The following is a 27,869-nucleotide window of genomic DNA, read 5'->3' as shown; positions in this document are numbered from 1 at the left end:
ACCACGAGAGTTTCCTTTGGGTGCTCCAGTTTCCTCCCACATTCCAAAGATGTACAGCTTAGTAAGTAGTTATGTTGGCCCTGGAAGCATGGCAACACTTGCACATCTTTAGACTGTGTTAGTCATTTGACGCAAATGATTCATTTCACTGTATGTTTTGATGTTTCGAAGAACATGTGACAAATGAAACCAATCTCTTTATTTGTCTACCTGCAGTGAACTTTCTGTGAAACTGTAACACTATTCTGCAGACAGATTTCCTTTTAGTACCTTAAAGTACTAACGTACGGAAGGACCTGTCTGGATGGCATGCACACAAAAGCCTTTCACTGAATCCTGCCACATATGACACGAGAAACATATTACCAATTAATGAACACGAGAGATTCTGTCAATGCTGGAAATCCAGCGCAACACACACACACACACACAAAATGCTGGAGGAACTCAGCAGGTCAGGTAGCATCTATTGAGAGGAATAAACAGTCAATGTTTCGGGCCAAGATCCTTCATCCAGGATTAATGAAGGGTTTCTGCCCAGTACATTGACTGTTTATTCCTTTCCAATGATGCTGCCTGACCTGCTGAGTTCCAGCATTTTGTGTGAACTACCAATTAATTAGTGTAAAGAGTTGCCTAATGGTTGGTATAGGTTTGTTGCTGAAGAGCCTGTTTCTGTGCTGTGTGCCTCTTTGAACTACAAGCCAATGAACCCAGAGTAAGATGTAAGCTATTAGGATAGGCAAATGATATTGTAAATTACCTGCAATTCTAAGGCCAAAACACTGAATGGCCTCACCCTGTTACAGGCATGCTGGTCTATACCCTCTGCAGCTATTTAAAGTGGTATACAGATGTTCTAGCCCCCCACCTTCTGGTGCCTGTTCACACAACCACTGAGCTACTTCTCAATAAAACAGTTATCTGTGCCATACTGTGGTGCTGATCCAAATGGGAAGGCTTCCTCCAACTACATGCCGAAACCCAAAGGAAGTCCGAAAATGCAGGAAGATAGATCACTGATAACAGAGCAAGGGCTCCCTATTCATCCCCGGCCAAAGCAACTGTACGGTGTGCAGCAGCTCCTCTGACTGCCAAGCCCACTGTGCAATCAGAGGCACTTGTTACTCTGCACAGAGAGCTGGCACCGGATCAAAGTTCAATCGCAATTCAAGAGTCTGATGCTAAAAAGGAAGGAATTAACTAAATCCTTTTCAATGTTGCCAGTGCGTTTGGTAATTAAGGCTACACAATTAAGACTGACAATGAGTACAGGTCACGATGGTACAGCTTACGTTCACTGCTCAAAGCTGCCATGAAGAATAAGCAGCTGCTGGAAGAAAGAGAGCACATCCATTACCAACCTCATCTCGCTTCAGCGTGTTCCTCCAGGAGCAGCCAGGCTGGCTTCACGCGCTTTGTTCTCTTTACGTTTAAAAAAACACCCTATGTGTTTCACCATTCCTTGACATGTGAAGGGGACTATACACAGCATCATCCTTTACAAAACAATCACGTTCACTTTGGGGCAGCATGGTAGCGTAGTTGTCAGCCATAACGCTATTACAGCTCCAGACACATGGGTTCAGTTCTGTTGCTGTCTGTAAGGAGCTTGTATATTCACTCCATAACCATGTGGGTTTCCTCCGGGTGCTCCAGTTTCCTCCCACATTCCAAAGATGTACAGGGCCCAGATGTAACTGGGCATCCAACAGACCACTGTGACATTCGAATCTGATACCTGTCACTCAACCCAAACCTAACATTTAACAACTTCCTTTTATTTGCATCTATTTTGTAATTTATAGTAATTTCATGTCTTGGCACTGTACTGCTGCAAGCCAACAAATTTCATGTCATATACGACAGTGATAATAAACCTGTTTCTAATTCCAACTCATGTCCCTGAAATTGCTTAGAAATTGTTTAGCAGCTGAAAATGAAACACATTTCCACTGTTAAATTCCACTTGATCAATAAAAGTGACTTCCTCAGGTAACTATCTTTACCAGCAAGACTCCAAATAAAAGTCTGGTAACTGTGCAAGTTAATGAGACAGTAGAAAAGCCAAGCCAATGATGTATAATGCAGAGTAGAAAGTTAGATATCAGATGTGAAATACAGTGCATTCCAGTTAACTGGGATACATTGCGACCTGCACATTCTGGCCCAATTAAAGCGGCTGTCCCTATCACCCAAAGTTTCATGGAAATAGTTAAAAGGTATAAAAAAGACTACTGTTTAACGGAGCAATAATTTATGTATTTAAATGAAATGCAGAACAAATTATAACATTGCCAATACCTCTACAGTACTATAAAACTGTGTATTAGTTCCTAATATTTATTGACAGAGGAATTCATCTGCCATGTTCTTTTGATTGACTGTAAATGAACCAAATAATCACAGACACCTAGTGCAGATACTGGACTGCCTTCATGCAGTGCCTTCGATGACTGAATCCTCCAAATCTTCATTTTCACTGTAACATTAATGATGATTGTCCATACCTCTGTGATTCCTAACTTGTTGAAGTAGTGAAATCATTTCATTTTCACTCCTGGCCAGTTCTGGCACCTCAAAGCCTGAATACTTGAAACTGTGGTGAGCAAACAATTTCAAATTGTCTTACTGCCTATTTCTCTCGAACAATTAGTGACAAAAATCAGTACTTTTTGAACATAAACACGTGCAACTGAGGCTATTTAAAAACTACTCACTCTAAGCACGGTGTAATGTCTAATGGCTACGCAAGAGCATGCAACTGTCACTAGTTAGAGGCTGTTCAACAACAGTCCCCAGCCCCAATTAAGCAGCATCTTGTCCCAATTAAACAAAGGGAATCTCAGATATTTTCTCAATTTAACTTTTGTTCTTTAAGAGTTGTCATAAATAAATGGCTGCCCCAGTTAACCAATGGCCCAATTAACTGGAATCCACCGTAATTATTTCTGATTTCATCTCCAGTAGTAAAACACAATCTGTGAAGCACTTCAACTCATTTCTAAAATCAAGGGCTTTTGCAGGATCGTACTTTTGCACAAGATCAAATGTGGTGTAATTCTGTTTTTGCCTGAATGGACAAGGTAAATTAATGCAAAATGAAGTCACCTGGAGAAGGCAGATTCACACTGTGGCGCATGGACAATGATTAAAGTACAGAGGTTCTTCAAAAGAACTCGGCAAAGTGCTGAGTGTCAGCTGTGGCTCAGTGAATCATACTCTCCACTCTGGATCGGAAGGTTGGAGGTTCAACGTCAATGTGAGAAAATTCACCGCGATACCCTAGACTGACAGCAGCACAGTACAAAGAGAGATCAAGGTCTTGTCCACACTGTCAGGTAAAGGATCCACCATATGGTCTCAATGAAGAGCATGGGAGTTACCTGTTGTTCTACCCAATATTTAACCCTCAGTTTATAAATCACCTGTGTTTGTGAATTGAATTGAATTGACTTTCTTACTTACATTCATCATTTACATGAGGAGTAAAAATCTTTGTTATGTCTCTGTCTAAATATGCAATGTGCAATTTATAGTCATTTATAATAAATAGTATGTACAACAAGATAGTCAATATAACATAGAAATACAGTACAATTGTGTCAGCATGAATTAATCAGTCTGGTGGCCTAGTGGAAGAGGCTGTCCTGGAGCCTGTTGGTCCTGGCTTTTATGCTCTGGTACCCTTTCCTGGATAGTAGCAGCCGGAACAGTTTGTAGTTGGGGTGACTCAGGTCCCCAATGATCCTTCAGACCCTTTTTACACACCTGCCTTTGTAAATGTTTGGAATAGTGGAACGTTCACAACTACAGATGTGCTGGGCTGTCTGCACCACTCTCTGCAGAGTCCTGTGATTGAGGGAAGTACAGTTCCCATGCCAGGCAGTGATGCAGCCAGTCAGGATATGGGAGCCTGTTGTGCATAAATTGACTACTGTGCTTGCTGTGACAATGACCACACCAGGTTTCTGTAAGGCGTTTGTGCATGCCCTGTAATCATGAAAATCTCATCTTCATTTAAGACCAAGATGGTGGCGCGACGCAGCTTGCAGCGGCCACTCCGGAGCTGATTAACTGTTATTTGTGAAGTGGGATGCCGTGCGCAATCAAAATCGATTGAAAACGGATGTGGGAGCACAGAGGAACATCGGAAAATCTCCAGGAAGACCTTCTTCGTTGCTGCTGCTGCTGTGAGGTCCGGGTCTCTGCTGGGAAGAACAGGCCCCCAGTCCTCGGGGTCGCGTTGCCGATGGCCGTTGGCAGGGCCGTCTTAATACGCTCAGCAGAGGATGGTGCTCGGAGAAGCTGTGCTGGAGGGGATGGTCGTCGGCTCGGAGGTTCAACGGACTCGGAGTCCGCTGCGGTCAGGTCACTTTCATTGTGTGCTGTGTCTGCGAGGATGAGTCGGGCGGCGCCATGGAAGTCTATAGTGGGGGTATTCCCTTCTGCCGCCGACATGGGATGGCGAATCTGTCGGGACCCTGGGGACTTGTGGAAATGGTGTGGTGATTTCTTTTGAACCATGGTCTGTTTTTTTTAATCAATTATGCTATTGTTTGCACTGTTGTAACTATGTGGTTTTGTGCAGGTCTTGTAGCTTTAGTTTTTGGTTTTGTTTGTCTGGTGGTTTTGGAGCTCCTTTCTGGGGAACACGCTAAGACGGTAGCGCGATATTAATACACAGCAGCCTCCCTGGACTCTGGATTGGGGATTGCCAAACGTTATGTGGATTTTCTGGAGTAGTCTGTTTTGTCGTATGCTTTTGTGATATCATTCTGGAGGAACGTTGTCTCATTTTTTTAACTGCATTGCATTTGTGGTTTCTAAATGACAATAAACTGAATCTGAATCTTCTTTCCTCTTAACTCAATAAAAGAACCCTCATTATAGCCCCATGGCTGGACTGATCATCCTGTCAACTCATCCACCTCTGGAGGAATATTGTGGCAGCTCTCTCCACACTTGGGACTCTGCTCTCTCCAAATGGTGAGAACACAGCACACCTCAACGGCTTTGTGTAAAAGAAAATAGAGGTTGCCACCTCATCAATTGGTGTGCTTGAAAACTGCTGTTCATCCCCGTATCTCATCTCCCAGCTCAGTCTATTATTGAGACACCCACAGACTGCAATCTAATGTTCCAACAAGTCCATCCTCTCGTTCACTCCAGTGTTTTACTCGCTCTGTAGCTATGTAACACAATTTAAGCCCGGCAATAGCACAATTTTGTAAGAATCCACTGCACTAGACAGAAGTGCTCAGTTAAACCACAGCAAGAGGAAGAGGCAAAATTAGTCCATATGATGTTCATCACCAGATATGGAAGACATATTCTGCTAGAAATTAGTTCAATTTCTATAAGCAAGCCTGTTCAAATTAGGCTCTTCACTGCTGGTATTTTGTGTTTAGCCCCTCTGCTTTAATCCATTTACCCCTTCTGTCAGGATGTAGTACCAGGCGACAACAGGTGAATTCTTCCTGTTTGCCCAACCTCCTCTTACCCCAGAGTTCACAAGGACACAAAGATAAACAGAGGTAGGCCACAAGCCCCTCAAACCTGCCCCACCATCTTCACTCAACTCCTCTTCTGCATCAGCTTTCCATCGTCCTCAGTTTACAGATCTTTCAAAAAATATATCTATCCCCCATTTCTAATACTCCAGCATCCACAACTTTCTATTGCAGAGAATTCCTGAGATTCATCCCCCTTTATGAAATTTCTTCCCATCTCAGTCTTAAACCATCAGGCCCTTCTCCTTCCGTCAAGACTTTCCCACTAACGGAAACATCTTAACATTTGAGGCTAATCAAGCCTCATTAGGATCTCACATGCTTCAATGAGATCACCGCTAACTCATCTGAACACCAAAAACCACAGACCCACCTGTTCAGCCTCTCTGGGAAACAGCTCACTCATCCCAGGAATTAGCTGGGTGAATCTGCTTCAAGCTGCCTTCAGAATCAGAATCAGGTTTATCATCACTGGTATAGGATGTGAAATTTGTTAACTTAGTATTAACAGTTCAATGCAATACATAATAGAGAAAAATAATAATAATAAACAAATAAGTAAATCAATTACAGTATACGTATATTGAATAGATTAAAAAACATGCAAAAACCAGAAATACTGTATATTTTTAAAAAGTGAGGTTGTGCAACCATATCATCCTTTTTTAGATAAAGAGGCCAAAACCATGCCTTGTTCTTGCTGAGGTACGCTGGTAATAAATGCTCATCCCCCCCACCCTCACTTCCAAACTGTTTGCGACAACGGCCGAAATGTTGTTGGCCTTCATAACTGTTTGCTGGACCTGCCTGCTAAATCACTCATGCTTTCAGAGCAGGTTGCCTGACAGCAGAGTATCTTTCATTTTGGCTTTTTTGCACTAGCAGGATTCCACTTCAAACCTTCCACAAAAACTACTATTCAGCCAATACTGTTTTAGAGTATTTGCTGAAGTATGCTGTTTAAATAGACTGTGCAGACTGCTGGAACACTCTTTCAATAGAGTCTGTACACTGTATGCTGCAGTGTTTCGTTTAAATAGATTCTGTAGACTGTTTGCTGGAGTAAGCTTTTTTAAATCTTCTTGCCATATGACTTGTTGCTTTCTTCTGCTGATTGGCATACACTATCACCCAGACAGACTGGTTTAAGCCAGTTTATAAGTGCAAACTAGCTGAAAGGATGCAAGATATACTCAATACGAATTCATTCAAAAGCAAAACTCAAAAGTAAGTATCTTGACTCTGTGTGGCTCAATTTGAATGCATAACAAAGACAGTCACAGCAGCAAATGTAGCAATAACGCTTACCTCATCTCCAACTGCCACGTTTATACTGACAATTGTTCCAGGCATGGGTGATATTATGGTGTTGCCAGTGTCCTCTAGCACCTTCTCTGGCATGTATTTATTCAGCTCCGCTGCCAGCTGGGTCAACACTTGGATTTTGTACTGGAAACAAAGAGCACATCAACTTTTTAAATAGGTTATACAGTCCGAGCAAGTTACAGACATCTCTTTGCCTTGAGTAGTTCACTCCATAAGTACAAATTTGATCCTACTGTCAAGAAGAATTGACTCGGTACTTGTGCTTTCTAACTTTTTATTGTGCCCCACCTCCATGGAGCATGCTTCTTTCTACCTCCTGCTCAAAAGCCACAAGCAGTTCTGTCCTGACACACTCCTTGCTTCAGCCTGCTCCTATTCATTTCTTCCCTCCTTCACTCTACTAGTTCTTCTTTGGTCCAATCCTGTCTCACTTATATCGATGACACTTCCAATGCCCCCACCCCTTTGACCTTTTACAATTCCTGGACCCACCTTCATCATGGATATCCAATCCTCTTTAAATCTCTATCCCATCACTACAAGAAGACCCTTTTCCTCTTCCTGGAGCAGAGGCCCAACCAGTTCCCCTCCAACAACACTCATTTGCCTGATTTTACTTACTCTCAACATTGAACTCTTCTCCTTTGAATCCACTCCCTCTCGAGATCAACAGATCATTCTCCATAATATCTGCCACCTTCAAAGAAACTCATCCACCTGTCACACTTCCCCCTTGCCTCCCCTTCTGGCTTTTTGCAGGGACTGTTCCCTTGGTGATATCATAGTCCATTCCCAATAACCAACCCGCTCTTACAGCACTTTCCCTTGTAACCACAGGTGATGTAACACCCGTCCTTTCTCTTCCCACCACCCAGGGACCTGAACAGTCTTTCCAGGTGAGGCAGTAATTCGTTGGCACTTCTTCCAGTCTGGTGTAGTGCACTCAATAATCACATGTGGTCTCCTTAACTTTAGAAAAGCCACATACAATTTCGATGCTCACTTTACAGAACATGTGCTCAGTCCTCAGGGAAGGTCAGATCTTGACCTTCTCACTGCCTGCCACTCTAATTCTCCTTCCCACTCCCACGTTGGCCATTTGGCGGCCCCCTACATTAATGCACTGAGACTCACCACCAACTTGAGGAACAGTACCTCATCTTCTGTCTGGGCATGTTGCAGCCTCAATATTGAATTCCACAACTACAGGAAACTTCATGTCTATCAGAATCAGTTGCCCACCTGAGATAATGGCTCAGTTAGTTTCCCCCTGCACCCCCTATCCCTCTGGAAATAGAGGACATGACTGGCCCGACCTGCTGGGCTTGGCTCTTCACTCCACAATTCTTCTATGCTCTCACTCTCGCCAACTGCTCCCATTTACTCTTTGACCGGATAACATTGCTTACAGTTTACCCCATGGTCACCCCAGTTGTAACCTGTTAGGCAAAAACACCCCTTGTGCTGAAGATCTACAAGCTTCTTTCATCTCCTTGCTGGTACTGATGAAAGGTCTTTGATCTGAAGCACTAACTTTGCTTCTCTTCCTATAGATGCAGTCGGAGAAGATGAGTGCCATAAAAAAAAGCAGTCCTGCCTAAATTCTATCAGCATGTTAACTTTGCTACCAGAGGTGAGAACACATTAGACCTGGTTTATACCAACATCCCTGGTGGTGGATCCAAAGTGGCCTTGGATCCTCTGACTACTAATTCCTGCATACTGACCACTGATTAAACCAGCTAAACTAGTTCGAAGGGAGATAAAGACCTGGCCAGAAGGAGCCACCTCAGCATTCCCAGCAAACAAACTGTGATGCTGAGCGCTTTAGGGAAATAGGGCCTGAAGCCTATATCATTTATCAATGAAATGCATACTCTTAAAGGAAGGGAGGTAGAGGAGTTTAGGGAGTAATTCCAGAGACTGGGGGCTGGAGTAATTAAAGGCACAGATACCAACAGTGGAGAAATGATAGACAAGGGTACCCAGGTAGCTAGAACTGGAAGATGAGGTCCTGGAGTGTAGAGGGAGATGGAGGAGGTCATAGAGAGATGTGAAAATAGTGATGGAGTGAGGGGCAGAGTGAGGGCAAATGTTGGAACAGTGGGGAGCAGGGGCCAGCCCTCAATGAAAGGGCAGTTCAGCACAGAGATATGACATCTCCTGAGGGGGGCTGCAGAAGAACCTGAGCCACCAGTTGCTCCCACAGGTTAGCAGCTCTATCCGCTCAGTTGAAGAGAGGGCTGAAGCCAGCAGATCAACTTCCTATTCCGTCCTGATCACACCAACTCAAAATCTTCCACAATAAATAAATTCATTCTGTAACTTCCAAATGTGATGTCTTCAATCTGAGTAAATTAAGCACACTGCCTGCAGGTTAAGGTATTAAAGTAATGCATGCAATGCTGGAGGAACTCTGCAGGTCAAGCAGCATCTATGGAGGGAAATGGATAGTTGAATCTCTGATCGAGACTCTTCACTTGACCTGCTGAATTCCACCAGCAGTTTTGTGGGCTGCTCTAGATCCGGATTCTGCAGTCTCTTGCGCCTCAAGTTTGTCTGTGTCATTCACAAGCAATTCCTGCAGATGGCAGCAGTTCCTGCTGAAAGTCTGCCCCAACTGCAATTAATGTATAAACTGGGTCTGGGAGGAATTGGAGGAAATTAGCAAATAGTCTTTTTAATTGCTCTATTATTTTGTCTCCTAATTTGAGTAAAGTGCACTCATGTCTTTGGCATTCTCAACCAGCATAGGATTAAAACAGTGATGAGATAAATCTGCTGGTCACAGCCCAGTCATCTCTCATCTTGTTCAACAAGAGGCAGTGTGATTCACAAAGGTTCGGCTGTCTTTCTTCAGCTTGAACCCCGCTTCCCTTCCCCCAACAATTCTCAGAACCAGACTGAAGAACATCAACCACCCCCCTCCTCCAACCCTGCTCTTTGTGATCCAGCTTTTACGTTGGTTAAGTTTTTCAAAAAACAAAACACAAAATTGATTATTTTTCTGATCTTGACCGTCAGCTGGCAGTGCTAATACACAGAGGGTAAGGTAGGCTGAGAAAGCAGAGCATGGTGTGGAAAATCTTTGAACCTCTACACACAGGAGCTATAGATACACCCACAAGAGTTGAGGGTCATTCAGCCCATTATATCTACACTTGATGTTACCCAAATAGTCCTAACTAATCTGGACTGTCATCAGATCTTTTAACCAGAGTCAGCAACTAGATGAAGTCCAGCCACTCTATTTTTGAAGGTATTGCTTGAGGAATTAAGGACACAAAACAGTACCACAGAAACTTCTACAGAGGCAGGCTTCAAGACTGGCTCTGGTACACAGCTTTTCGAGCTTTGTTCAGTCTGAAGTGTGCTATCAGTCTCTGCAGTAACATTCAAACATTTACAGTTTGAATTTTACATATGCTACCAGTCTTTACAAAACTAAATTCAATATTGATAGAAGCTGCTAGCTACACAGTCCCTGTGAATTCAAATGCCACTCTAATTGAGGAAAACGAGGAGGAAAAAACTGCTAAGATCCAAAAATATGCCAAGGAGCTTTTTCCAAAAATATACAGTACTGTGAAAAAGACTTGGGCACACATATACAGCTAGGGTGCCTAAGACATTTGCATTGTACTGTATTTGTCAAGTTTGTAAAAGGATGTTGGGAATGGTGAGGGGCGGCATGGGTGCAGATGTACCCAGCCCTGAGACACCAGGCAAGGTCATATGATTCTAAGCAATGGGCTTATTGATCATTACAGAAGTTTATCTGGTGCTTTCTGCTCCCTCCATTCTCTCTTCCTGTTTTCCCAACCATGATTGCACTCTCTCTGCCCCCCTTCCCACTTTCAGTCTACAATAGAGACAAATATCAGAATCTGGTTTATCATCACTTGCACGTCATGAAACTTGTTTCTATTTGCAGCAGCAGTACAGTGCAATACATAAAATTACTACAGTACTGTGCAAAAATCTTAGACACCCTATATATATATTTATTTTTTTGCACAGTATTGTATTTGATCCATAATATTCAAATACTAGAAGTCAGAGCTTTTGGTGGGGGGGGGGGGTGGAATTTAAAAGGGATTTGCAAAGCAAGTTTATTTTTCACACAGAGGTGTCTAGAACCTGTTTCCAGGGTAAGCAGATACAAAAGTAACATTTAAAAGGCATTGAGACAGACACATAAACAGAGGAGAATGTAGAGCACGTGCAGTTTAAATTGGCATCATGGTCAGCACAGACATGGTGGGTTGAAGGGCCTGTTCCTGTGCTGTAGTGCTCTACATACAATCATTACAAACAGGACATATTTTTCTCAATATAGGGTTTCGACTTGAAATCTCGACAATTCCTACCCCCACACCCCGATGTATCTCAAACCATTGAGTTCCTCCTGCAGATTGAACGTGGTTCCAGATTTCACCATCTGCAGCTTCTTGTGTCTCCATGTGCTTCTCTACGTTCATTGCATCATCAGGTCAATACATTCTTCCCGTCACTGTGTCAACGTCTGGGCGGCATGCTGGTGTAGTGGTTCGCGAACCGTTTTACAGTGCCGGCTGTGAGACTGGTGTTCAATTCCTGCCAATACACATAAGGTGTTTGTAGGTGCCCTCTGTGGCCACATGGGCTTCCTCTGGGTCCTCCTTTTCCCTCCCACGTTCCAAAGATGTACAAGTTAGTAGGGGTTAGTTAGCTGCAGGCAGACTACATTGGCACTTGTGGGCTGTCCACAGCACATCCACGGACTGTGTTGGTCAATGGCACAAACGCATTTCATTGCATGCTCCAATGTACATGTGAAAAACAAGACAATCTTTCATCTTTAATAAAGCTAACCTGTCATCTTAACCTATGCTACATATGCTTCCTCCTTAAGCCATGCACCTTCAAACTTCACACCACTTCAGTGCTCGAGATGAATGGTAATTTGCTGCTTCACTGTGACATCATAGCTCCATCAGTCAATGGATTTCGGGGGTCGAGCGTCACTGGTCTCAAAACCACTGTAGGTTCACAGCTCAACTTACTTATTGTTAAGTGCAGAAAAGCAAATTTTAAAACATGCTGTTTCATATTTGTGCTCAATAGGAAAGTTGCCAAAAAATATATGAGGCATAGTTTATGATCACCACATAACAGCCTTCAGAACAAATTATTAATAACTTCATATTAAGGTTAAAAGGTCAGTACAGTATTGTGGGCTGAAGGGTCTGTACTGTGCTGTACTGAACTATGTTCCAGGTTTTACATGATGTCCTGCTAAGAATTGAACTTCTTTTGAATTAAAATCATACAACACAGAAGCAAGCCATTCAAACCAACGTGCTTGTACTAGCTACCTCAATACTTTAAAAAAGGAGTTTCATTTACTTAGCATTTCAATGAGGGGAAAATGCATAAAAATATATCAGAATATGTCTAAAGATGTAGTACTTAGGGGAAAAAAACTAGATGCTGGAAATCTGAAGTAAAAGATAAGATGCTGGAAGCACTCAATAGATTAGGCAGCATCTGTGGGAAGAGAAACAGGAGTCAGCGTTTCAAGTGAAGGGCCTTCGTCAGATTCAGGGAAGTGTGGAGAGAATAAAGGAAATGTTTGTGATAGAGTGCAGACCCAAGTTGTCAAAACATTAACTATTTAAAAATAGGCAGTTGGAGACTGAAAATAGAAATGAAAGGATCCAGAGAGGTACAGCCACTTTCATGGAGCAAGTAGGATGGTTGCCTGAAATTGTTAAAGTCAAAACAGGATCCCAAGAACTGCAGCATTCCAGATGGATGTTGAAGTGCTAGTTTTTGAACTTAAGCTATCATTGTTGAAATAACAGAGAGATGAGAGTGAGATGGAGAGTTAAGGTGAGAACAAACTTAGGAATACTCTGGTGGAGTGAACAGAGGGATTCTGCAAAATGTTCACCCACTCTGCATTTGGCTTCCCTGAGGAAGAGGAGGTGACATTGTGAGCACTACACTATATGCAAAGAATAAGAAGTGCGAGCATGTTGAGGCCTAACCCGGAAGGACTGATTGGGTCACTGGATGGCGAAAGGGGAAGAGGTGAATGGGGTGTTGCACCTCCTGTGGATGCATGTCAAGAGCTGTGAGGAGCAGGGTGGAGTGGAGGGGAGTGGAAGGTGTGTCTGATGATGGAAACATAAAATATGAAGGATGATCTATTGAATATGGAGGCTGGTGGGAGGAAGGTACAGACAAAGAAAAACCGTATTCCTTGTTCTGGTTGGGTGGACAGCAGAAAGGCAGGAGAAATTAGGAGATGCAATTAACACAGGGGAGGACATTGTAAACACACTGGTGTGATAATCTCACTGTAAAAGCAGATGCAACAGAGTCAAAGGAACTGGGAGATTGGAGTGGAACCCAGAGAGTAGGGCAGAAGAAAGCATTGTCACAATAGCTGTGGGAATTTGTGTACATTTATTATAATGGATATGGTGTTTTAGAAATAACTTAAAGGAAGAAAAAGAGTTGAAAGTCAGAAAGGTTTTGGAAGAAAATTCTGGACCCTAGGGCTCAGATAGCCAAAGTCTCAGCTTTCAAAGTGGCAGCAATAAAAACGTAGGAATGGTGGTTTATGAGGATTTTCTAGATTTGTGGAGTTTTTGAGATTACAAACATGGGATAGGGCAGTCAATGAAGGAGTGTGAAAACAAGGCCAAGCACAGAACTGTCCATCACATGTCACTATTTGGCTGTTATGAAGTAAAAACAAAGGTAGATTAATATTGAAACTTTACCATCAGGACCAGAATCCAGACCAGTGCAACCTGACCCTGTCAGTAGTACTGTGAGGGTCTTTCATCCTCAGACAGTAATAAGTAGATTTTAGCTTTGGGCCGTGAGATGGCATACATCTTCAGCTAAGGGTGGGTCCACTATCTCCGCAGCCCTGTCGCAACATTTAACTGATTATTTACCACACTGCTTCATTTTTTTTGGATCTTGCTGTGTGCAAATTGGCTGCTGTGCATCCTATAACAACGACTACACTTCACTCAGTCTGAAACAACCAATAATTTGGACCCTGCATAAATATTTACAAACTTCTTGTCAGCCATCAATTATATTTAAAAACTGCACTCAACATCAAATCGAATCACATTAAGAACTTCCCCTTGTTTAAATCTGAAATCCCGCCAGATAACAAATAAATATTTATTTTGATGGGTAGCGCAAAGAGAAACTCAACCATGACGAAGCTTGTTATGGAGAGCACTCTGAGCCAATTATCACCACAAACAAGACCTCTCATTGATGATGGGACTGGTGAGTTTCAAAATGACAGAGCTCGCTCACAAATATCCCAGGACCTTTGGGAAGCCTCGATGTGTTTTACTGTGCATCAAATGTCTTGGCAAGTTCTTAATTCTCAAATATTCAGTGACCTAATGGTTTTGTTCCAAGTGGGGGGGGGGGGGGGGAATTCTGCTTGACATTATGAGCTGCATTTTTCTGATGACTGAGAATAAAATGATAGGATGATAATTGGCCAATTTGGATTCACTCTGCTTTTTGTGGACCTGACATTGCAGGGCAATCTTCCACTTTGTCAGGTAGGTGCCAGTGTCATATCTGCACGGGAACAGCTTGGCTGGAGGCACAGCTATTTCTGGAGCACAAGTCTTCAGCACTCAGTCAGGATGTTGTCAGACCCCACAGCCTTTGCTGTGTCCAGCTGTTTCTTAATTTCACAGAGCGCAAACAGAAGTGGTTGAAGACTGCCTTCTGTGATTACGGGGACCTCAGGTGAAATTAGAATGGATCATCTGTGAGGCAGTTTTGAAAAAGGAACAAAAATTGCTGGAAAAATTCAGCAGGTCAGACAGCATCCGTGGGAAAAGACTGAGAGTTAATTTCTCCGGTCTGAGCCCCTCTAGTTTCACCTGCTATCTTTTTACTCCTTTTCTTATACAGTCTTGTCAGCTGGGCATGTTACAATAGGCCAGGTTATACTACACCAGCAACACAGCACATTAACTAAGAAGATTCATCCGATTATAACCGTTTGTAGTGGTCACATTATTTCAGCCCATCAGGTGATTCCTTTTATTTCACCCATCAGCCTCCTTCATCTTCTCAGTTATTTACACATGTTACTCTCTCAAAAGACAGAATGTTGGAAGAACTCAGCAGGTCAGGCAATATCCGGGGAGGGAAAGGATGTAAGCCAATATTTTAGGTTGAGAAACTGCATCGGTCCAGATGCTGCTTGACCTTCTGAGCTCCTCCAGCATGCTACTCCATGGTCCAGATTCCACCACTTGTAGTCTGCTCTGCCTTGCTTCTCCCCCAGTCCTGATAAAGGGTCCCCGAACCGAAAGGTTAACTGTTTCTCTTGCTACAGCTGCTGCCTGACCTGCTGAGTGTTCCTGTGTCTTTGACTTTGTCTCAGATTTCCATTGTCTGTAGTTTTTGTGATTTTGATTCGACCTGTTTACTCTGTATTGTTTCAAACAAGTCCTCATCAAATGCCATCAAGACGATAAACATTTCAGTTGTCACATGCCCATGCAAGTTTGACCTTTTTTTTTCAAATTTCTGCCATTTACAGGTAGTTTTACATTGGAACAGGACTGGTATTACTGCATAAGATCAGAAGACATAGGAATAGAATTGGGCCAATCAGTCCATCAAGTCTGTTCTTCCATTCCACCATGGCTGATTTATTATCCCTATCCTCCTGCCTTCCCATAATCTCAGACACCCCTACTAATCAAGAACCTAACCATCGCTGCTTTAAGTATACATTATGACTTGGTCTCCACAACCATCTGTGGTAATAGATTCCACAGATTCAACCTCTGGCCAAAGGAATTCCACTTCATTTCTGTTCTGATTATCTTAGTGCTTTCAAACATCAGAGGTGGGTAAGTTAACTTGAGGTGGATGAGCTGCAGCAGGGATGACCTGGAACCTCTGGTGCTAAAGTCACAGTAGTGGGCCACATTCAGATTCAAATCTATTTATTTCTCACGAGTACATCAAAACATACAGTGAAATGTACAGCATGCTTTAACAACCAACACGTACTTACGGATGTACTAGGGGGCAATCGGGAAGAGTTGCCATGTTCGGGCGTCAACATTTGTTCATGGGTCTGCAGATGCAGCTTTTAGTGGTTTGGTAGTCAAAGATCACACAGAAAGATCTGGGCTGAAACCTCATGCCCAGCTCTGAGACTGAGAAGGGGTGGAGGAGAATATCAGCAAATCACAAGTCCAGCATCAGGATCCTGAGTTGGATAGTTGAGTAAAGTAAGTGGGCAGGGGTATGAGGAAGGACAAAGTCTGTGTTGCAAAGATTGGAATCAGTAGACTAGCTGGGCTGGTTATGGGGGCAAGAGGTGGTATCCGGGCTATTTCACTGGGTCTGGGGTGAAGGGAGCACAGTGAAGTTGGAGGTAAGGATGGAGACTGATGAATGGGTGGCCCATAAATAGATGGATCACTCTGTAGTCCTGACCCAGTGCTGTGTTCTAAAGACACACTTAGCCCTGGAGACAGCTATCAATGACTGCTCCCAAACACCACTCCCTCGAAGCTGGAATTTTCTTTCATATAATGTGCCGTCCAGTTTTCAGGCCATGGAAACAGTTCCTGCTCAGAGCAATGGTTGGTCTGCACAGCTGTAAAAAAAATGGAGGGAGTGTCGCTCCTAAAACTAAGTCTAATTTCTCCACAGTGCTATAACAGTAAAATTATGCCGGGGGAATGAAGTCACCCCTTGTGAGACTGACAGATGTTCTGGAGCAAATCAGGACCAGGCCTCTGCAGTGAATCTGCCACTGTGAAATGATTTGATGTAATGGGTACTGCACTAGCAGACACACAGCACCAGGGAGTAAGTCAGAGCTCTCTACCCTAATTTCTAAGCAGAGAATTAAATTTATGCAATCACTTCTTCCCGTTTTCCAGTTATTCGCACAAAGTTACACCAACCCTGCAGGCATTTGCCCCCTCTCTTTGGGCTGGTGCCTCTGCTCTATACCAGACCCCTTGCACTCTTCTCCGTTCATCTCTCCCCCCAGCTTCCCTTTAATCCCATCTCTGATATTCACCTCCACCCATCCCTGTCAGAGAAAGTTCCTCATTCCTCCCACCCTGGGGAAAGTCCCCTGGATTCATGGATGTATTTATTAGCTGTTTCTATAACATACATCTCTCATAAACATACATTTGTACTACATCTTGTCTATTAAAATGCAACCTGGAGCACTTCTGCCAGTTTTCCCCTCACCGTGTAATAAAGAAGCTCTGGGTGCTCAGCATTCCTTAAGTACATTTCTCATGCTTGTGAACCCTCTTTTGTGCCTTGATAGGCAGTTAGAGTTCACAGTTTAAATTATAGAGCCACATACTTATTTTAATTGACAGAATCAAACTTCTCTACCTTTAAGACATTTCAATAACCACCTCACTGACAAAGCTCTTGATCTCCTATACTAATATCTCCTGACATGTCTTGGTGCCAAATTTTACATGCTTCTGCAGAACTCCTTAGTAAATTGAAGACAGTGCACAATGACAAGTCGTTAATTTATCTTGTAGACAGAGATTAAAATTATTCCTACTACTAGATTTGCATGTACCAGCTCTTGCTGTCTATCTATTGAGTAAGTCAAAGAGACTACTTATAGCAAATTCGAGCGTTTGGGAATTTTTCTGACTAGAAACCAATTTAGTGCTTTCACCCAGTGTTGACACTGCCCAGAATCTTTCTCGAATAGATTCGGTGGACAGGACCAAACTTTTGGAACAATGAGTTGATGGCAGCCCAGATTTAAGATAGGCAGCTGAAGAAAGCTGCAGGGTTAACGAAGAAACCTTGAACACCGTTTGAATCCTACTCACACATTGAGAAATTGTTCCTAACATCCTGTACATTTAATTATACTCAAAAAATTATATTTTAAAGACTGGGAAGTGCTGCACATAACTGACCTTGATAAAAATAAGCTCTGTGGTGGGGATTTCACCTTTCGTCTGCTTAAGTGAAATCTGGCATCGCCTCTCAGGGACAGAAGGTGCCCAGTAACACTGCCAACACTGAACAGGTCAGGCAGCAACTCCCACAGAAGAATTCTCACAGACAGCAAATCAGGAAATTAAAATCTCTAACCTTTACTTAGTTAACAATTTACAAACTGAAGAAAAGATGAAGACCTACAGATTAGCTCAAGGCAAAAGATGAAAATTACAAGCAAAAAAAACCCCATAAACTGTAGATGCATAACTGAGGGAATTAGATCACATATGTTAAATTAGTTTTACAACCCTGAGATGTAATTATGCAGAATACAACATCTTTAAAAACTCATTTGTACTTCATTCAGCAAAATGTTATAATTGGGTGTTTTTTCTACAGAGTAGTACTTTGCAAATAAAAGACCACATCAGTGATTATTCCAGATCCACAGGGGCTACAGAAAAAGGTGTAACATGCTGTAAGGTTTCGTTGCTAAGGCTAATGTAATGGCTTCTGTGTAATGTTCCACTGCTAAGATAATGGCTTGTCTGTGGCAGCAATGTTTGGGTTATGACCAGAGATAACGGAGCTTTGGAATGCAGGGGTTAGCCAATCGGGAGTTTGTTGCCCTGTCTTGTGATTCTGGAAGCAGTTGATTTCACGGGCTTTTGCCAGAGGGGGAGAGAGGGAGATGAAGAGAGAAGAAGTGAATGGAGAGATTTGGTAGACCACCGGACGGGGTGAACTTGGAGCAGGGGTCCAAAGGTCAGCAAAGCTCGGAGGGGACCGATGGTGGAAGAAGGACTATTGAACTGCATGAGCTCCAACTTTTGTGCACAGACTGTTTATTATTAAATCTTATGATTTGGGCCCTTTTTCTTTTATATTTTGTTTCTCTACTGACCACGTAGTCAAAGTATGAGTTGTAAAGCTTAATCGTTTAATCACATATTGTGCACTGTTTGTTATTTCAGGGTACTGATTTGTAACAGGGGGACACATCGCACAGCATCCACCCAAACGATTTCTTAAGTTTGGCTGGGCTAGGCGAAGTGAGTGTCACAAAGGGAACATCTGACCATTTTAACTGTGTACTATAGAACTACTGCCAGATCTTCTCCTTTACAATAATAAGTGCTGAACATTTCCTCGGTGCAAATTCAAAAACAGAGTAAAACACAGAAGTGTAACACGGCTACTGACACTTAATCAAACTAATCTATTTCTGCATCTCCCTCCATTCCCTGCACATCCATGTGCCTCCATCAACACCCCAGCAGTGCACTCCAGGCACTCCACTCGCGATACAAAAAAATTGCCTCGCACTTCTCTTATGAACTTCACAACCACCCCCCCCCCCCCACCGGAAATGCATATACTAATATCAGGCATTTTAACCCAAGGAAAAAGATTCCTGCTATCTACCAATAGTTTTATAAACTTCTGCCAGCTCTCCCTCAGCCTCCGCCACTCCAGAGAAAACAATCCTAGTTTGTCCAACCTCTCCATATAGCACATGCCCTCTAATCCAGGCAGTGCACCTTTCTCAGAGCCACCACATCCTTCCTATAATAGGGCGACCATATATCATTCTTGTGAGCCTCCATTGGACCCTCTCCAATGCCGGTAATTCCTCCAATAAATACCACGCCTGCAAAACAGGGCAGATTGGACTCAAAACTGTATTGCCCATAGAAGAGACAGTAGTGGTCAATAGGATTTAGTCTGATTGGTGGTTGATGATTCATATCGTTTCACAGAGATCTGTCCTGGGACTTCTGCTACTTGTGATATATATAAAAATAATCTGGATGAAAATATGGATGGGTGGATTAGTGAGTCTGTAAATAATACAAAGCTCAGTAATATTATGGATAGTGAGAAGATTGCCAAAGGTTACTGCAAGATATAGATCAGTTGCAGATATCGGCAGAGAAATTGCAATTGGAGTTTAATCATGATGGACTTAGAGAAATCAAAAATAAAGGAAAAATACACAATTAATGGCAAGACCCTTAACAGTATTGATGTATGGAGGGATCTTGGAGATCAAGTACATAGGACCCTGGAAGGGGCTATGTCTCAACTAATATGTAAACGATAGGGCTCTGAGGAGTGTGGTAGAACAGGGAGATCTGGGAACACAAATCCAGTATTCCTTGAAAGTGGTGTCACAAGTAGATAGGGTTGAAAGAGAGCTTTTGGCACATTGAGCTTCATAAATCAGAGCACTGAGTACAGGAGTTGGGATGTTACATTGAAGATGTATAAGACGCTGATGAGGCTAAATTTGGAGTATTGTGTGTAGTTCTACTTACTTGCCTACAGGAAACATATCAATAAGATGGAAAGAATATGGAGAAAATTTTAAAGAAAGGATGTTGCTGGGACTTGAAGACCTGAGTTATAGGGAAAAATTGAACAAGTTAGAACTGTTTTTCCCTGGACTGTAGGAGAATGAGAGGAGATCTTATAGAGAACACAGAATTATGAGGGTACAGAAAAGGAAAATGTAAGTTGGCTTTTTCCACCAAAATTGGGTGGGTTTAGAACTGGAGGTCATCGCTGAAGGATGATAGGTGGAATATTTAAGGGGAACCCATGGGGTAACTTCACTCAGAAGGTGTAGTAAGTGTGGAACCAGCTGCCAGTGGAAGTAGTGGGTGCAGGTTTGATTGCAACATTTAAGGGAAGTTTGGAGAGGTATATGGAAGTCAGGAAGCAACATTACAGCTTTCTAGAACTCTAGTTCGGCCACATCTGGAGTACTGCATTCAGTTATGGGCATCCTATTACTGGAAGCATGTTGAGGCTTTGGAAAGATTGCCAAAGAAGTTTACCAGGATGCTGCCTGGATTAGAGGGTGTGTATTATGAGGAGCGGTTAGACAAACCTGCATTGCTTTCTCTAGAGTGGCAAAGGCTGAGAGGAGACGTGATAGTTTATAAGATTATGAGAGAAAGAGTAGATAGCCAGTAACTTTTTCCCTGGGTCAAAATGCCTAATACTAAAGAGGTGAGGTAAATAATCCTCATTTAAGGTGAGTTCAAAGGAGATTTATGGGGCAAGTTTTTCTTAAACACAGAAATTGGAGGGTACCTGAAATGCACTGCCAGAGATGGCATTGGAGACATGATAGAGGTGTTTGAGAGGCTTTTAGGTAGAGTAGTAGAGCACTACAGCACAGAAGCAGGCCTTTCAGCTCATCTAGTCTGTGAAAATCTGTTTTACTGTCGAGTCCTATCTACCTGTACTTTACTATACACCTCCAAACTGCTCTCATCTGTTTACCTATACAATCTTCTCTTAAATGGGCACATGGGATGTTCAGAGAATAGAGATTTGTAGGCAGAAGAGATTAGCTGGCATGTAATTACCAGTTTGATTAGCTCATCACAACATTGTGGGCTGAAGGGCCTGTCCCCATGCTATACTGCTGCATGTTCTGAAACTGCTCACTATATTCCAGATGCTTTACGAAGCCTCGGCAGAACATCCTTGCTTTTATGCTCTAATCCTCTCAAAATCACTACCCTGATTTGGAAATGCATTGCTATTCTTTCGTGGTCTAAATTCAGGAACACGCTGCCACTTCGACTGCAGCCGTTCATTGTGCCAGCTCACCTTCTCAAGGACAAACAGGGTTTGCCAGCCTTTCAGGGACGCCCACATTCAGGAATGACTGAGTAACATCCCGGTCAGGAAATGCTTTCTCCAGCTGGCTAAGCCATACCTGCCAGGATTTAAATACTCGCAAATATTTTTCAAAAATGCTTAAAATGTATTAGCACTAATAGTATTAAATACCATTAAAGATGTTTACATTTTATCAGTGAAATCAAAGCACTAAAATAAAGATGCTTACTTGATCGATTTTTAAAGGGACCTAACTGGAGGAATTCAGCAGATCAGGCAGCATCTATGGAAGGCAATAAACAGCTGAGACCCTTCAACAAGACTCCTGAAACTTCCTTACTTCATGTTTCACTGTGTTTCATCTCTAACTGTGAATACAATTATTGAACCCTTGTCTGGCCCAAACTGATTCCAGTTCAGTGAACCGATGTGTCAGCATTATTACTGAGCAGCACATTCGGAATGCCAAAACTGAGGCTCCCTTGAAAGTTCAGGCCTACTACGTTCATACAAGCACAGGAAAATCTCCAGCATTTCCTATGACAGACCATTCATTAGATAGCACCTTTCATACCTACAATATGCTTCTTACCAATGAAGTGCAAGTGATAACTAACAGTAAAACCTTCCATTCTGTTAAAATGTAGCTTGCTTTGTGTTAAAGCATTGCAATAGATTACTAGTAACAACTTCGATTTAACAGAAACAATCTTTAGAACTGACAATCTGGGCTAAATGGTCCACATTCTCCTGTTAAACAATAATTGCTGTTATACGGTAAATCTCTTTTTTTCCCACTCTGTAAGAAATTGGAAAATGCCTGCTTGAGCTAGAAATTACAACACACGATGCATTCATTTTCAGTACTGGAGCAGCATGTTAGCATACAGCTTTGACAACTCCATCAGTGTAGTCTCAAGGTAGCTGTCAATCACAATGCATCATTTAATCCAACAACACTCTGAGGAGGTTCCATATCAGCTACATGACAGTACTTCGACAGCTCTATTTATGGACAAGTCTGGTTGTTTATCACCGCTGTCGTAATTAGAACAAACCCACAGGTCTAAATATATTCAAATCCCATGCTTTTCTTTGCCTTCTGCATTTCAACGCACTGCAAATCTTCCTTTACTCCATTATGCAGAATTCAAAGGGCTGTGTTTCAATCGGTCAATACAAGCACCTCAGTTCCAGATTGCTATTATTAACTGAATGGTGTAGAGAAGCACAAAGACAGCCCTGCTTCACATTAACCAGCAGATGAATCGGGGCAAACACTTATTTTAATTCCAGATAGAGAAAGCAGAGGCTGGAGTACTTAGCATACTTTTTACTTCAGAACGAGATGTTAATTGTGCACCATTACCTCCAAACTGCTAGCATTGTTGTATTAATCACTGTGCTAATTGATGCAAAGCTAGAGATACAGCCTCAGGCAACAGATCCTAAGAATAAGGAGGAAAAGATGGCGGAGAATGAATTATCAACCACAACCATCAGGCAGTGCTTTGAAAACACTTGCTTGAAACCACAAGCAGCACTGCGCAGACTAACAAACCAAGCGTGTGCAGAAAACTAATCTTTTCTCCATTCTATGAAAAGGATAAAAGATTCTTCAAAAGGCTGGTCAAGTGTCTAACAGGAAACAGAAGTAAACATGCTGCTGGTTTATTTCAGACACAAATATGCCATATTATAATTATATTTAACAAAATTAAGAGTGACACACAGAGGTTAGCATTATTAAAGCACATACATTAAATAATTTGTAAAGCTCATGTTTACTTAAAGGCTTGTTAATTTCCTATAGATCTGATCAGATCAAAGGCATTTCTTTTTCCTGAAAATGTGCCGGATGCTTCAAAAGCTTTTAATTTGTAAATCAGATCTAAATTTATAAATTTCAGCTTCAAATCAACACATCCCAAATTGTCCAACTGACTGGACATGAACATAAATAACTTCATAAAACTCCCAGCAGCTTTATACAAGTAAATAAATAATAGATTTCAGTTAGCTTCAATATCTCCTTTATATCCCTTCCATGACTGACAAAGTCTTTGAGGATTGGGATGAACTCGGTATTAAGTGTTTTGGGGACCTGTTTATCTCAGGATCTCTTGCTTCATTTGACCAATTGTCAACTAAATTTACACTCCCAAAAACACATTTTTACAGATAGCTTCAAATTAGAGATTTCTTACGTTTCCAATTAACTACTTTTTCTATAGGTCCTGATAAAAATTTACTGGATGATCTTTTAAATTTAAAACCTTTTGTTAATGGTTCTATTATCGGTATCTATAACTTGTTGATTGAATCTAGACAAGACTTTCTAGATAAAATTTTTAAAAAGCTTGGGAGGATGACCTAAATTGTCAGATTTCTGATGATAGATGGAATAAAATTCTTAAACGGGTTAATAAATCATCTTCTGTGCTCGTCATTCTCTTCTACAATTTAAAGTGGTTCATAGAGCTTACATTTCTAAACAGAAGCTGTCCAGTTTTTATCCGAATGTTTCTCCACTTTGTAATAAATGCAACTCTTTAATTCACGTGTTTTGGTTTTGCCCTAAAATTGAAAAGTTTTGGCAGGAAGTATTCCATACCTTCTCACAACTTTTTACGGTCCAATTTGACCCAAATCCCCTCACTGCCTTGTTTGGTATTATTGCAGATGAAGATATAACTTTAAATACTTCTAACCTACAGGTTTTAGTTTTTACCTCTCTTTTAGCAAGGAGAGCAATCTTGCTTAAATGGAAGTTTACCCCTCCTACACATCTTCAATGGCTACCTGATATTATGTCTTATTTAAATTTAGAAAAGATCTGCTGCTCAGTCTTAAATTCGAAACAATCTTTTTATGGTATCTGGGGACCTTTCCTAAATTACTTTTCCAATTTATAAAGTTTAACAGTGCACAGACTTTTATGTATATTTTTATCTTCTCTTCTTAAGCGAATATGTTTTCTTTTCTAATTTATCCATTATCATCCATCAGCTTTTTTCTTTGGTAGTTGGTAGGGGGTTGACTTTTTTTTATAAAAAAAATTTCTTTTATGATGTATAACCTATCTTTAAATTTTTGATTAGAGTGGTATACCTTTATGTGTTATGCTATAACATTTTGATCAATTTTATCACAATATATGAATGTACAGAAGTTATGTTGAGATGTATCTGTGTTGCACTCTGTAAATCTTGTTTTTTTTTCTTCTGAATAAAAATATTGTAAAAAGCTTCAATATTTCTTCCTCATGGCATCTACACTGGTTCAAATCAAACCAATTCCAGGTAAAATTATATCAGAAGTCAATTACTACAATCCAGTCTTCAGTAAGATGAATTCCTGGCCAAAAAAAAGAGGAGACCTGTGGTAATGATCCTGATGAAGGGTCTTGGCCTGAAACGTAGACATTTTATTCTTTTCCGTAGATGCTGCCTGACTTGCCAAGTTCCTCCAACATGTGTGCATGTGATTCTCTAGATTTCCAGCATTTGTGGGATCTTTTCTGTTTATGGCCAATGATAATAGCTTCCCCATCAAACCTGGACCAGGGGGAAAAAGTTCACAGTCTTTTCCAAGCAGCAAAAGATTAAAACAACACATAGTGGGTTCCAACAACACACACACAATGCTGGTGGAACACAGCAGGCCAGGCAGCCTCTATAGGGAGAAGCACTGTAGACGTTTCGAGCTGAGACCCTTCGTCAGGACTAACTGAAAGGAAAGATAGTAAGAGATTTGAAAGTAGTGGGGGGAGGGGGAAATGCGAAATGATAGGAGAAGACCGGAGGGGGTGGGATGAAGCTAAGAGCTGGAAAGGTGATTGGCGAAAGTGATACAGAGCTGGAGAAGGGAAAGGATCATGAGACGGGAGGCCTTGGGAGAAAGAAAGGTGGGGGGGAGCACCAGAGGGAGATGGAGAACAGGCAGGGTGATGGGCAGAGAGAGAGAAAAAAAACAAACAACTAAATATGTCAGGGATGGGGTAAGAAGGGGAGCAGGGGCATTAACGGAAGTTAAAGAAGTCAATGATCATGCCATCAGGTTGGAGGCTACCCAGCCGGTATATAAGGTGTTGTTCCTCCAACCTGAGTGTGGATTCATCTTGACAGTAGAGGAGGCCATGGATAGACATATCAGAATATCATATCATATATCATAACATATCATTGTGGGTTCAGCCCATTTCGCCATCCTGCTACAGCAGAGGTGAACTGTATCCGAGCTCCATTTCCTCACTGTAACTCTTCAACTTTTGCCTCATGACTCTATTTCAGTTCTGGTATTTCCAATTGGTTTCTCGTCTTAACAACCTTTATACATCTTTATTGGCTTCTGTGTGGAGGTGTTTCCTGTTGTCACTGATTGTTAAGATTCTGCCCAATGGTCCCCCTCCCTCTGCTGATCATCTACACACTACCCCACTCACTCCTCTCCCACCACCTTTACTCCATGCTCCACCAGCAGATCATAAAAGCATCCTGATAAAGTAAATGCGAGCTACTTAATAAAGGAGAGTATGTCATATGTCTTTGACCAGAGACCACATCTCCATCCACCCACAGACCATACACCTTCTCATTATGTATAATCAATGGGCCCCGTTCCCTCTGACTATGGATCTCGTTGTCTCAAGCAGGCACCACAGCTCCATCCTCTGATCCTGACCACAGACACTGTCCCATCCCTTCAACCGAAGATCACAGACATTTTTCTCCCGATTAGAGCCCCAACACCCCTACCACCATCCCAAATATCAATCACACTCCTCAGCGCTTCTGAACCCGAGATGTCAATGGCTTTGTCTCTGACTCCTTATCTTACCATCCCCATCCCTTCTGATTCCCAGATCACACCCTGCAACCAGAGGCTGGCAACTCTTCCCTGCAAATTCCCATTTCCACCAACCCTGGCCATGGACTTCCCCACAGTCTATAAAGGTGTAGCTTGTGAGGGGCTGAGCTAGTGTCAAGTACTCCATATATGTAATAAATTTGACAGAAATGCACAACGGTGCTAAAAAGTTTGAGAACCCTGAAGAATTTTCTCTATTTCTTAATTAATATGACCTAAAATGTGATCAGATCTTCTCGTAAGTCCTAAAACTAGATAAGTAACACAAAAATTATACTTAACATTTTTTTTTTGGGTAAAATGATCCAATATTACATGTACTTCTGCGAAGAAGCAGGTGAACCTCTGGGGTAATGCCTTCTATAAAAGCTATTTGGAGTCAGGTATTCCAAATAAATGGGATGAGATTGGAGGTGTGGGCTGTAGGGGTGCCCTGTCCTATAAAAAAAGACACACATAGTCAGGTTACTGACAGAGCCTGCTCTTGTCAAGAAAGATTTGTTTATGCACACTAAATTGTAGAGATGCATGATGCTGGAAAAGGCTACAAAAGCATTTCTAAAGACCTGAGTGTTCATCAGTTCACAGCAAGAGAAATTGTCTACAAATGGAGGAAGCTCTGTACTGTTGCTACTCTCCCTCGGAGTGGGCATCCTGCAAAGATCCAGGAGCATAATATGCAATGCTAGGAGGTGAAAAAGAACCCAAGGGTAACAGCAAAAGACCAGCAGAAATCTTCAGAACTTGTGCAAGTCTCAGTTCAAGTGTCCACTATAAGAAAAACACTGAACAAGAATGGTGTTCATGGAAGGACATCATGAAGGAAACCATTGTTCTCCAAAAAAAAAACATTGCTGCATGTCTCAAGTTTGCAAAAGACCACAGGGATGTTCTACAATGTTTTGTGGACTGATGAGACAAAAGTTGAACTTTTCTGGAATAAATGTACAATGCTATGTTTGGAGGAAAAAGGGCACTGCACACCAACACCAAAACCTCATCCCAACTGTGAAGCAAGGTGGAAGGAGCATGGGGCTGCTGTGCTACCTCAGGGCCTGGACAGCTTTCAGTCGTTGAGGGAACAATGAATTCTAAATGGTATCAAGACACTTCACAGGAGATTGCCAGGGTCGCGGTCCATCACCTGAAGCTTAACAGAAGTTGGATAATGCAACAAAACAATGATCCGAAAGACAAGAGTAAGTCAACAACAGAATGGTTTAAAAAGAAGAAAATTCGTGTTTTGGAATGACCGAGTCAAAGTCCTGACTTTAATCCTATAGAACTGTTGTGGAAGGACCTGAAGCAAGCGATTCATGCAAGGAAGCCCACCGACATCGCAGAGTTGAAGCAGTTTTGTAAGGAGGAATGACCAAAATTCTTCCAAGCCAATGTGCAGGACCGATCAACAGTTACTGGAAACATTTGCAGTACAAGGGGGTCACATCAGTTAGTGAAAGCAAAGGTTCACATACTTTTTCCAACAAATACAAGTAAAATTGGATCATTTTTCTTAATAAATAA

General features: G+C 42.0%; 1 protein-coding gene across 2 annotated transcripts in view; it reads right to left on the bottom strand.

The window, feature by feature from the left end:
• The window catches only part of pcca (propionyl-CoA carboxylase subunit alpha), a 463,897-nt gene that overhangs the window by 18,375 nt on the left and 417,653 nt on the right, over window positions 1-27,869 (bottom strand). For both annotated transcript variants that reach the window (XM_059970514.1, XM_059970515.1), the window contains one exon: window positions 6,822-6,962. In XM_059970514.1, coding sequence (XP_059826497.1) covers window positions 6,822-6,962 — 141 coding nt within the window. The remainder of the gene's footprint in view (window positions 1-6,821; window positions 6,963-27,869) is intronic.

Source organism: Hypanus sabinus, chromosome 5 (assembly GCF_030144855.1).
Source record: "Hypanus sabinus isolate sHypSab1 chromosome 5, sHypSab1.hap1, whole genome shotgun sequence".
Classification (NCBI taxonomy): Eukaryota; Metazoa; Chordata; class Chondrichthyes; order Myliobatiformes; family Dasyatidae; genus Hypanus; species Hypanus sabinus.
Note: the sequence above shows the minus strand (reverse complement) of the source record. Positions and strands in the feature narration are given on the sequence as shown.